The sequence below is a fragment of the Anoplophora glabripennis genome, unplaced genomic scaffold (genome assembly GCF_000390285.2).
Source record: "Anoplophora glabripennis isolate ALB-LARVAE unplaced genomic scaffold, Agla_2.0 scaffold233, whole genome shotgun sequence".
NCBI lineage: Eukaryota > Metazoa > Arthropoda > Insecta > Coleoptera > Cerambycidae > Anoplophora > Anoplophora glabripennis.
The window spans coordinates 595,004-607,367 of NW_019416413.1; the positions used below are offsets into that span (position 1 = coordinate 595,004).

General features: G+C 30.6%; 1 protein-coding gene across 1 annotated transcript in view; it reads right to left on the reverse strand.

Annotated features, from left to right (window-relative positions):
* The window catches only part of LOC108908510, an 86,846-nt gene that overhangs the window by 51,061 nt on the left and 23,421 nt on the right, over positions 1 to 12,364 (reverse strand). The window contains exon 2 of the mRNA XM_018712565.1: positions 4,699 to 4,967. Within this exon, the coding sequence (XP_018568081.1) occupies positions 4,699 to 4,967 (269 nt within the window). The remainder of the gene's footprint in view (positions 1 to 4,698; positions 4,968 to 12,364) is intronic.

The window sequence follows — 12,364 nt, forward strand, 5'->3', positions numbered from 1 at the left end:
TACTACTTAATTTATCTCCAATGGGAGAGACAACCAAAAATAAACTAGCAGCAGTCCTAGACCGCAGGAATACTTAAATATTTTTGTTGCTTCTAAAATAAAACGAAATACGTTTTAAAAAAAAACTCAGTTTTATTGCAATCTGTATTTTATGTGTCGTATATGAAAAATAAAAAATAAATAAATAATAATTTTTGCAACAGAAAATCGGGCGCGATTATGGGCAGTCGTACATATTTTCTTACTTATGCTGTTATACTCATATATTTTTTTCCAAAAAATACGACTAGAAAATGATCCAATGTATTTGAAAAGTATCAGCCCAACAATACGAGTAGGTAAATATAAAAATATATTGTAGATATTTCTAATTGAAACTGAAATTTTGCCCAAATACCTTAAATTGTCCTAATAGCTGAATAACTGTTCATTTGAAAATTATGGTTTTCCTTATACGCCTTCTTCAAAATAAAAATTCAAAATTAGGAAAGTTATATTAAGATTTTTTATGTGATCACTTTTTTGCATGATCTACGAAAGTATAAAGATGTTTCGTGAATTGGATGTAATGGATTTAAACAATTGATTTTATAGCGTCTGATAACCGTAACACGAAAATTGTTTTCATGCAATCAGTGTACAACTGCGTAAATATATTCTATTTACATGTTAGAAAACTATATTTATCTAATCAAATTACTGAATTTGATTTAATTTGTTTACGTTTTTATTCACCTTATGAACAATTGTTTTCGCAATAATTCACGTAGATAAATAATGGTAACTGTCGCTTTATTATACAATACAAAAATTGTTGATTATTATCGAAAATAGTTAGGTACTATACAGAGCTCGGTGGTACCGTGGCTTGTAAACATTTATGAAGGCTCTAATATGTATGTACTAAATTTTATTAAATTGAATAACAATAAAAAAATTGTTGTATGAAATATACAAGGTAATTTATAGCTTATGTAGCAAAAATTCAGAGGAAGATAGAACAAAAAAAATGTTGCAAGTTTGATTTATAAAGACTATTAATAGTTTAGAAGTTATAACATTTTGGAGTTAAAAAAATTAATGAAACCATTTTTGGCGACAAATCAGAAACGCCCAAATATATTTGTTTGCATTATATTGATCATGTGCTAAGACCATTAAAGTACACTTTACTTCTATTCTGAACTCTTAGAAATTTTTAAACAAAACTCAACCTCTTTGTCTCCTATGCTAACTGCCGCTATTTTGGTTTCTAATATTCAAATATAATAATGACAACACAACAAGCAATTCAATTATAGGATTATTTTTTATGTAATTTATTAAACAAACTATTAATATTAATAGTACAAATCAAAATATCAAGAACTAGCAAGTACATCAATAAAATTATGTTTCTCGGAATTACATTTTTTACCTTTTAGTTTTCATGATAAGAATACCAAATAAACAAAACGTGAGCGTTCACTTCTATGGGTTCAAATCTGAAAAACATGGAGGCCATACGATAGGACAGCTACATCGTATTTTTTTAATATTGTTTATTTATCCACTGAAATTGAACACACCATAATTATTTTTATCTAACATTATTACTGTGAAAGACTAAAATAATAAATTAATTCAAACTTTTGTTAGGTCTTTATTATTTGATTTATTTTGTAATCTTTAATAAATTGAAGTTGAATTCGAATCTGCAATAAAAAATAGGGGTTCCTATTTAAGATTTCAAAGTTACCCCCTGTCTCACCTACAAGGAGGGAGGGAAAGGGACCAATTTGCTTGAAATAACAGTCAAAATTTATAATATTTCCACTGGCGCTCAACATTACATAATACATAGAAATACACAAACATAAAAAACTAATTATCTTAATTGGAGCATCATATGTATGTACCTGTACTAATTAATTGAAAAAGAGTCGTAAGTTCGTTTAAGACTAAATTCATTGTAATGACATGACGCATTATTTCCATTGTGACGTAATGCTGAAGAAAAAAGAACATTTGCAAACGATTACAACTATTTTCGACAGTTCGTATACGACTATATCTTACTAGTATCGAATATACCCAACCACAAATATCAAAACGTAAATTAATTCGCGGAATTATAAAGATAAGAAAAAAATAATTATCGTTTAAGTGCGGTTTTCGTGGGACGCAATATTTTTCAATATTATTTCCTAAAGAACATAGCTAGTTATTTTTTGGGCTTAGGGTTAAAATATTTTGATTTAATAATGTAAGTATTATACCATAAATAGAATATAATTTATCAATCCCTATTTGACAATAAAATCAATTTCTCTTCCAGTTATTTTTATATAAAATAATGAAATATAGTTAAGAAAATATTTTTCAGCATGATCTAAACAATCATTTCAAAGATTATACCTTTTGATTTTGTTTTATACACAAGCATAATAACGACAAAGTTTTAACGCAAATTCGTCTGGTTAAAATAAACAAAAAACATTACTAGGTAATATATAATTTTTAATATTTCGAGCCTTCAAACATTAAACTTGAAATGCAGTTTTCAGTCAAGATCCATTGAATACATAGACTTTTTGTTGCAGCTGACTTAATCAAAAACTGTATCAGTCTTTCAAAATTCGTAGGAACAAGGTTATGTCGTTTTTTTTTTGTTTGCTTCTGGAGAAGTGGCATAATAAGCAAAATCAATTTAATATAATTTGATATTAGTTCAAATTGTTTTTAAACTACTGAAAGAAATAATCTATCCATGCAATTACAATCCAATCATATTAAAAGCATATATTTAAATTGTAAAAGATGGACGCAATGTACTTTGCGTGTGTAACTTTTTCATCTTTGACTTTTTAACAAATTGGACAGCAAATTCCGTTTTCCCGAACTGTTTTACGTTAAAGAGGTACTCTTGTTTCAAATCGTTATCTTTAACGGTTTCTGAGAAAATCGCTCTTGAATTAATCCCACTTTGGTCAATTTCATAGTAATTTAAAAAAAAAAAAAATTTTTGTTCAATTTTAATCTAATTTTAATAAAAAAATAATAATAAAAAATTAAATTAATAAAAATTAATCCTTTAAATGGAAAAGAGAGGAAAGGAAAATTATCATTATTATTTTTTGTTTAAATTACTATGAAATTGACCAAAGTGGGATTAATTCAAGAGCGATTTTCTCAGAAACCGTTAAAGATAACGATTTGAGACAAGAGTACCTCTTTAACGTAAAACAGTTCGGGAAAACGGAATTTGCTGTCCAATTTGATGAAAAAGTTACACACGCAAAGTACCAAGGGCCCCCCGTACCCACCCCAATGGACCTTGTGGAAATAAATGGATTAGTCCATCAAATTGCTCATCAAAATTTAGCTGTGTATACCAAATTTCATTCATTTATCATAACGCGATTGAGAGATATTGCAAAAAAATTATTTCCATTCCTCCCTCTTCAATGGGTCCCTGTGCCCTTAGGAAGCAATTCCGGACCCATGTTCATATGAACTTTTTACTTAGTTTTGATCATAGAATCGGCCTGTTCAGGGTTGGCAGCTAATTATAAGACACCCTGTATAATGGAACTTTGAAGCATTGTCACAACAATATGTTACTAAGGTAATCAGTAAAATTATTGAAAAAAAATGAAAAAGATGTATTGGAAAAAAATATTATTTATTTCCTCCACCTGTTTATTAAATTAGTAAGGTATGTTTCCACCCATGCAGAGTATTGTCGACATCGATATTTAGCAAAATTTAATAATACAAATATTCCAAATTTGATGCATAAATCTTCTTTCATCATGCTTTCTAGGTGAGATAATTTAATTGATGTATTTTATGTATTAGAGTAAAACACAGAGCAAAGTAAACTATTGTGGTCCAAAATAGAAATTTGTAGCTAATAACTCAAACATTTACCTAACCCCATTATTAATTTCTCTTGTTATGCAGATGTTTCTCTTTGCATATACTACTATGCTGTTCGAAAATTCTTTCAAAAAGAATATAATTTGGCATGTGTTTTTACCACAAATATAAGATGAAACAAGGTAATTAAAATAGTGACATTGTTTCATTAAGACTTACTAAAATTAATCGAATCATTATTATTTCATAATCAACATTTTATAAAATCATCTTCACTAAACTAGAAATTAAAAACAAGTGATTCTTTAGATTTACCCTTCGATATACTAAACCTGGAAGTGTACCGCAAATTTCTATTACGTTGTCTGTTATTATCTTTGAGGTATGCAACAAGTTTAAAGTTTTTTTAGGACACTTAGTAGCCATCTATTTCAGAACATGTAAGAAAACAGAAGGATAATCACAAATACCAGGCAGGCAACGACCAGGCAACGTGCCAGGAAAATTTTATAAATTGATCAGTTTTGTAATGTTTTTAAAGGTAAACAACCACCAAGAACAACTGAATATTATTTCTTTTGTTTAAATAATACCTGTGAAATACTTGTCTTTGCCCAATAAAATGATTTAATTCTAAATCATCATCTCTGCTGCTTTGTAAAATAAATATGATAAACACTGTAACACCGATTGTCTTACCTACCTCAGAAAATTCGAATATCTCTGAGGATAACGAAATAATGGAAACTGAGTTAACAACTATAAACTGATTTTGGTAATTTGAACGAAAATCAAAGAAGCGACACTTGTCAATGGCAATAAAGTTAAGCTTCCTACCTTTAATTTAAGTTGCTTCCGGACCTGGTATCCCCTGAACCCGGCTTGGATCTTGGTGGCTGCTTCGACTTCCATACTCTTGTTATTAACAGTCGCGTTGTTGCGTTTCTCGCTTTCCATGCCCTGTAAATCTGTCGGCGAACTGAGGTCTGAGCTGGATGCATTCGGTAAGGCGTCTTTATCGGGAGTCTGCGCGGGGCGGCTAGCGACGTCGCTGACGTCGGGGATGACAGGAGCTGGCCGCGGTGACGTCAGGGCCTCATCACCTGCTGCATGTCGAAGGGGAACCGTGTTATTATTAGAGAAACTAGGGTTGGGACAATGTGATGATGATGAATGATGGACAAGCGTATGATGTGTTATCCGCAACCTCATTTGAAAAGCATGTTGTTTGTATATTTTCTTAGAAATTTTACTAATTCTATACTTATCCTTTTTTTATGAAATGTTAACAGTCAATGGTCATTGTAAAACGTCATAACTACTATTATTTGTTTTTTATCTTTGGCTTTTCATACAAATATAGCATATAATTGATAGAGAAGAAACTGATGGGAATTTATAAGCAATAAGTATTATCTACCTAGACTTTATTTCGAAATAACATAGAGTAACAAAATCTTATTATGCAGAGTGTTCCTTAATTTGACTGTCAAACTTCTACAGGGCGTTTGCATATTTATTTAGTCATGACAAAAAAAATCTATTTATTTTGCTACCATTTCCTGTTGCCGCCTATCGGTAAACTCATAATTAAAAGCGAAAGTAACTGCCAATTTAAAATAGTGATTATTGATAGTAATTTGTGTCAATACCTATATAATGCGGTTTCGGAGATATAAAATGAAATCACACTTTCAGCGACCATTTTTAAAACACCGTAGCTCCATTATTACAACTAATTCATATGAACTCCTTCTAACATTCGAACGGAATCAAAAAGACACCCTGTATAAAAATACTGAAGATGTTTCGTTTAAAAAATGCATGCTGACTTCATCATTTTGATCTAAAATACCTTAGAGACTCGAAATAAATAATTAAAAGCCATTTTATAATTGATATACAGGGTGTTTCAGAAAGACCTCCTGTAAATACAGGGGGTGATAGTATGACAAAAAATAAGAACTTTTTGTTGTATGAACTATATATTTATCTTCTCTTGTTTTCTAGATACAGAACGACAAAATAAAAATTTTTAAATAGAATTTTTACGAAAATTTCCAAACGGAGTAAAATATTTGTATGTAATTTTGTATTCCGACCTTTTTAAGGATGCCAAATACGCTGGTCTAATTATTTTTTATATATTTCATAAAGGGTAATAGTTATACTACATTCGTATTACACTTTAAGTTCTATTTTTTTAAGGGTAGGTTTTTTTACCATTTGGGCTTCAATTTCTAATGTGCAATTTTATTTTCTAAATGTACTCTTGTTACAACTTCCTAATGTGGACGGTTTTCGAGAAAAAAAGGCATTTAATTGAACTCTAACAATATTACGGTGTATAAAATAAGTAACTTTTCTCAAAGTAAGCTTATGTCAAAATTTATTAATGGGTGTTTTATAAATACATACATACATTCTTAGTAATATTTTAAACTCTAATTAACTATATCAAAATGTTAGTGACTGTAATTAGTCATTACTGACTACAGTCACTAACAATCACTAAAATTCTGATATAAGGTTAATTATAGTTTAATAATTCATCCATCAATAAGTTTTGACATATAATAAGCCTGCTTTTAGAAAAGTCACTTATTTTATACAACGTAATATTGTAAGAGTTTAATTAGAAGCCTTTTTTCTCGAAAACCGTCCACATTAGAAAGTTCTAATAAGGGTACATTATTTTTAGTAAATAAAATTGTACATTAGAAATTGGGGCCCGAATGGTAAAAAACCTAACCTTAAAAAAATTAGAACATAAAATGTAATAGGAATGTAGCATAAGTAACGCCCTCTATGAAATGTGCAAAAAATTATTAGACCAGCGGATTTGGCATCCTTAAAAACCCCAAAATACCAAATTTCATAAAAATATTTCGCACCGTTTGGAAATTTTCGTAAAAACTCTTTCAAAATTTTATTTTGTCACTCTGTATCTCGAAAACAAGAAGAGATATACATACAGTTCATAAGAGAAAAAAATCTTGTTTTTTTTGTCGTACTATCACCCACTCAATTTACAGGAGGTCTTTCTGAAGCACCCGGTATAATAGTTCAAAATTAATACGTGTTATAATCACGCAGATATTGAACAATTTTCCTTAAAATGTACGTAATATACAGGGTGATTCAGTCATAATGTCATTAATTTTAACCACGTATTCGGAAAGCTTAATAAAGACAGAAAATCGGAAAAAAAATTTTTTACTCGACTTTTAAAAATGAAGGAAATCAACCCATAACTCCCGCTACGAGGGCTGCCCTGCCGATGCCCGGATGCTCGGAAAATTTTGTAACGTAATGTCACGAACAGTTGTCGGCTAAAGGAACAGCGTTGCCAAGTTCAGGTTCAAGCTCGCCAGGTTAGTATTTGACATATAACCGACCACTTCGTACACTCGATGCACCTGGGCGACTACAGCTACTACGAAAACAGCCGGTATTTTAGATTTTAAATTAAATTTGTTGATACGATTTTCCTTTGATAAAAGACCGACAACTTTTTGCTACTACACTCGTATTAGTCTAGGGGCTAGGGGCCAGATAGGTTTCCGTAGCCAAACAGAATTCCACGGCTGCAAATAACTTATTTTTAAGTATTTTGACTTCTCGAAACCAAAAAACTTGGTGGCAAAGCCTGAAAGTGGTCAGTTTAATTGTTGTTAACAAATTGAATGTTTAAATGGCTGTAAAAAGTTTATTTTTATAGCTAGTACAATTTTTTATCTGTTAATTATTACGTTTTCTCACAACAAACATATATTTTTTTGAAAATTAAAAAAAGATTAACTTTAACCAAAGTTATTGCAAATTTAGTGCAAATATATTACATTTTCCGTCTCTGCGCGCACCAATTTTACCATATCTCTGGTTCAATTGGACGGATTGAGACGCACATCTCATTTTAAAACTTAAACTTTATTTTACAAGATAGGTAAGTTCCATTGATTAATTAATTTATTTAAAAATTAATGGCAGCTTAGAAAGTTGTGGAATTTCAACGAAAATGTTGGCTTTATTGGTTTATAAAACTTTTTTTGTTATTCAATTTTTATGAAAAGCCAAAAAAGTTACCGGTTATTGTTCCTCGCATCCTAACAATGATTTCATGCCTTGCTTGATTGTTAGAATGCAAAGAACAATATCCGGTAACTTTTTTGGCTTTTCGTCGAAGTTGAATAATAAAAAAAACCTTATAAACAATTAAAACCGGCATTTTCGTTGAAATTTCACAACTTTCTAAGATGCCATTAATTATTAAATAAATTAATAAATAAATGGAACTTAGAACCAGATATGGTAAAATTAGTGCGCACGGAGACGGAAAATGTAAGAAATTTGCACTAAATTTGCAATAACTTTGGTTAAAGTTAATTTTTTTTAATTTCCAAAAAAATACATATTTGTTATGAGAAAACGTAACTATTAGCGAATAAATTGTACTAGCTATAAAAATAAACTTTTTACAGCCATTTAAACATTTAATTTGTTGATAACAATTAAACTGACCACTTTCAGGCTTTGCGACCAAGTTTCTTTGGATTCAAGAGGTCAAATATTTAAGAATAAGTTGTTTGCACATCGGGCTCCTGGACTATATGGTGCACGTGTGCAAATTAAAACTGGGTTAAAAGGTTACTGAACCACAGGTTACCCTAGGTCGGAAACACGACGTACCGAGTTGTTTATTTGTCTCCGTCCCATTGTTTTTTTATGGAATATACAAGTCTCTCTTCTAATTGCAGTCAATATTTAAATACTGCATACAATTTATCCTCTCTTTATAATTTATCTAGTGAGTGTTGGTTTTTTATGACATTATTTCTGTAACGAAATTGAAATGGTTATGAAATGAAATTTAAATTATTTGAACTTTTGGGGTTTTGTAACTTCAATATTAAATCTTATTTAAAGTGAAACAGCTAATTTCTTTGCAGCCATAATAGTCACATTTGGTCAGATGAAACACACTACTACCCGCACACTACTCGTCGGTGGTATAGCTTTCAGAGGAGATTCGGTGTCAATGTCAATGGCGATCGTTTAATTGGGCCGCATTTTCTACCTGAACATCTGAATGGGCCGCGTTACTAATTTTTAGTAGAATTGTTTGAAAACCTTCCCCTTCGGGCTTACAGCAAATGTTGTTAAAATATTAAAATTATGATGCTAATAAAAACTGATTTTTGGCAAGGCATGCTCAGACCTCGAGGTTCTTGCTGGGCAACAATAACAATTTAATATGTTGATTGCATAAATAAAAAATAATTTATAGCATTTTAAATTATTATTGGCTGACGTGAGCAAAACCGTTTATTTATTGTCTTTATATGAGCGAAAATATATAAATATGGCAACGTTGCATCTAGGGCGCGTTGTTCATAGGTTCATATCGTAGCCGTGCATAATATTGTGACGTCAGCCGGTCAGTAACAGCCTGAAAAGGGGGTTAAATAATGATTTGAAAATATTTTTTTTCAGCTTAAATATGCATTTAAATTTTTTTTTAATCACGCCATCATATTATACATCATTTTTCTCTATCTGCTCTTAAAATTAATGACATTATGACTGAATCACCCTGTATAAACGAAAGGACAACATCCCAGTAATATTCCACTACACTAGAGCAGTGCCCTTCTAGTAGTTTTTTTTTTATTTATAAATCTAAGACAATATGAATCTACAGCGAGAAAGTGTACAGCAAAGAAATAATTAGAAATGAAATCTTAACCGGAGCCGTTTTTTTTTTTTGTTAAACCGATTTATTTTATTCAAACTAGTCCAATTTCGACTTAATTTGCCCGGTCTAGCAGCATGTCGGTACAAACCTTTTGGATGACTTCTAATTACACAAAACGCTTTCCTTTCATCGATAAACGCATTTTTTCCGAAAAGGTAAAAGTCGCACGGTGCCAAATTAGACGAATAAGGGGAGTGATTACAGTTAAAATGCGATTTTTAATCAAAAAAGTGTCAATCGATAAGATGGTGCATTATCGCTATATTCTGGACGAATACCAAACGCTTCAAAACAGCAACATAGAATTGTGCATTAACAGTTAGTAATAAATAAAATTGAATAGTTGCAACGTACAAATATATACATCTATCACTAAATATCAATAAGTAGAAATTTTATTTTAAATATTTTAGAAATATTTTGTACTAAATATTATTACTACTCAGTAAATAAGTGTATAATGTCTCTTGATGTAGCTGTGACATTCATTTTCAGAAAATTAAGTTTTTAAAATATGTAATTACTTAGTAAATACAACAAATTTAAAAAATTAAAAAAATTATATCAAATACAAAACTAATTCTTAATTTTCAAATTTGGCTCTTCTACATACGTTCAAAATAATGACCCAGTCACCGAAATTTTACACGACATCAAAGGAAAAATGCCGGCTTTCACTTCTAGATTATTTATTATGCAATTTTGTTCAGAAAATATCCGCTACTTTCATCCATTTAAAAGTTAAGAGTAATAATTTTTGGCATTAGCTATGAATTATTCAAATGTTCTATGGAAATCGATTAGCATATTGCAATTATGTTAAGACTTCATTAGTAAGTTTAAGTGTCAAATATTTGCTTCAGTTGCCAACGCTTATTAAAATTCAAACCCAACAAAATTATTGCTTCCTTTTTAAATTTGTCAAAATGGTAATTAAAATATTATAATGTGAGATTAACTTTCCTTAAACTTTAGATGTGAAATATTAATCTATTATCGAATACCAATGAAGTGTACACACATACAAAAGTCGTTATAATCCAAATTTACAAATTGTTGGCTACAGATTTAAAAACTTCCTCGCCTTTTTAATTTTAATTTCGCAAGCTTCGTTAGTAGCAACCTTAAAGGGGACCGCCTCTACTGACGTCGGTCTTGTGTGTAAAAATGACATACATTTTTTAACAGATTAGTATAACGAACGGAAGGATCTGAACATCGAACTCTTCTTTGAAAAACATCTATAAAAATATGTAGGCCATTTCGCTTCATTAAGACCGATGAAATCAGTTACATGTATCTAAATTTACTTGAATTTGTTTGTTCAAGACAAGTGAGAACAGGGCGCTTTAAAAGAAACCGAATGTAATGGACTTATAAAGAAAGCATTGCCAACTTAATTTGGATTTCCGATTACGGGAACACTGACTTTCTTAGTATTTTGCAAGGAAACATTCATATTTTTGATTTTCCGGTTTTCACGTTTTAAATCAATATCAGTATTACTTGCCTAGGTAATTTACTAAAAAAATAATATGATTAAGAACATGCATAAAAATTGTTATTTATGCGACAAATGTACAAAGTAACAATTTTTTTACGAGTGCGAATTTTTTGGAGTAAGAGATGGAAATCCCTTCTTTTTCGTGAGTGAACAAATTGTTGATAAACCGAGTTAAATAATGAAGAAAGTATTTCATTTCTAGTTGAAGATATTATTTTTTCTACTCATATTTTAAGTTCAGTTTGATTGATTCAAAATAAATTATTATTTAGGTCTAGGCCGGGAGCAATGTACTTAACAATGTTTTGAATTATTAGAAATGGATTTATTATTAAAATATGAACATATAACAAATGGATATTTCATTACTGATCTGCAAAGGCTTTATATGACACAAAATATCAATAACTTAGAACGTAGTACTACACATATTAGCCAAGTTTCGCTCATGGCTATTAAACAGTAAGGTATCAGTGTCGACGTTCGATCACAGTCTTTGATGTTCCCGCAGAAGTCCCGTAGCGAAGTCCACCTTAGATTTGGACAATTGGCCTCTTCGAATTTTACCCCTTTTTGAATTGTCACCGACTGAAGCTGATAATCGACTAACGTAGTGTTTTAGTTTATTCTTGCAGTTTCTTAGTTCGAATATATAATATTCGAAAAACTTTTCAGTTTCCGAAAATCGAAACTGAGGTGAATTTTCTATCTACAACGCGCGTCGTCTTCGGCTGCTCTGCCGACAGCATCGGCCTCGGGCTATGTTGTCTACTGCGGTTCTGATGTTTGCAGGTGAGTGGGAGCTTCGTAAAAAAAGGCGGAAACATAGTCGAAAATATTATTTTCCGCACGTTTTACTTCTCGTGGAGGATAGTTTGGGTCCCCTGGGACATGGGTTTCTACTTTAGCTGGGATTAGTATTACGTAAAGTCTCTGAAGTCGGCACCCATTGGAAAGTTGAGCGAAAATTTAAAATTTGCTCGAGACTTGGTATGCAATACATAAATGTTTACATAAGTAATATTTATGGAAATAAAAAACTATTTATTTTTTCTCAATCCTAGAAAAAGTAGTTGCATGAACATAAAATTAAGTGATTAGAAAATTGAAATAATTAACTTGTATAGTCGTTACGATATCAGTTGTAACCGCATAAAAACATTTAACTCATAAACTCTACGGAATCCATAGGCGTCCAGAAAAATGTTGTCCTGTCTCGTTTAGATATACTATATTCCGAGCTA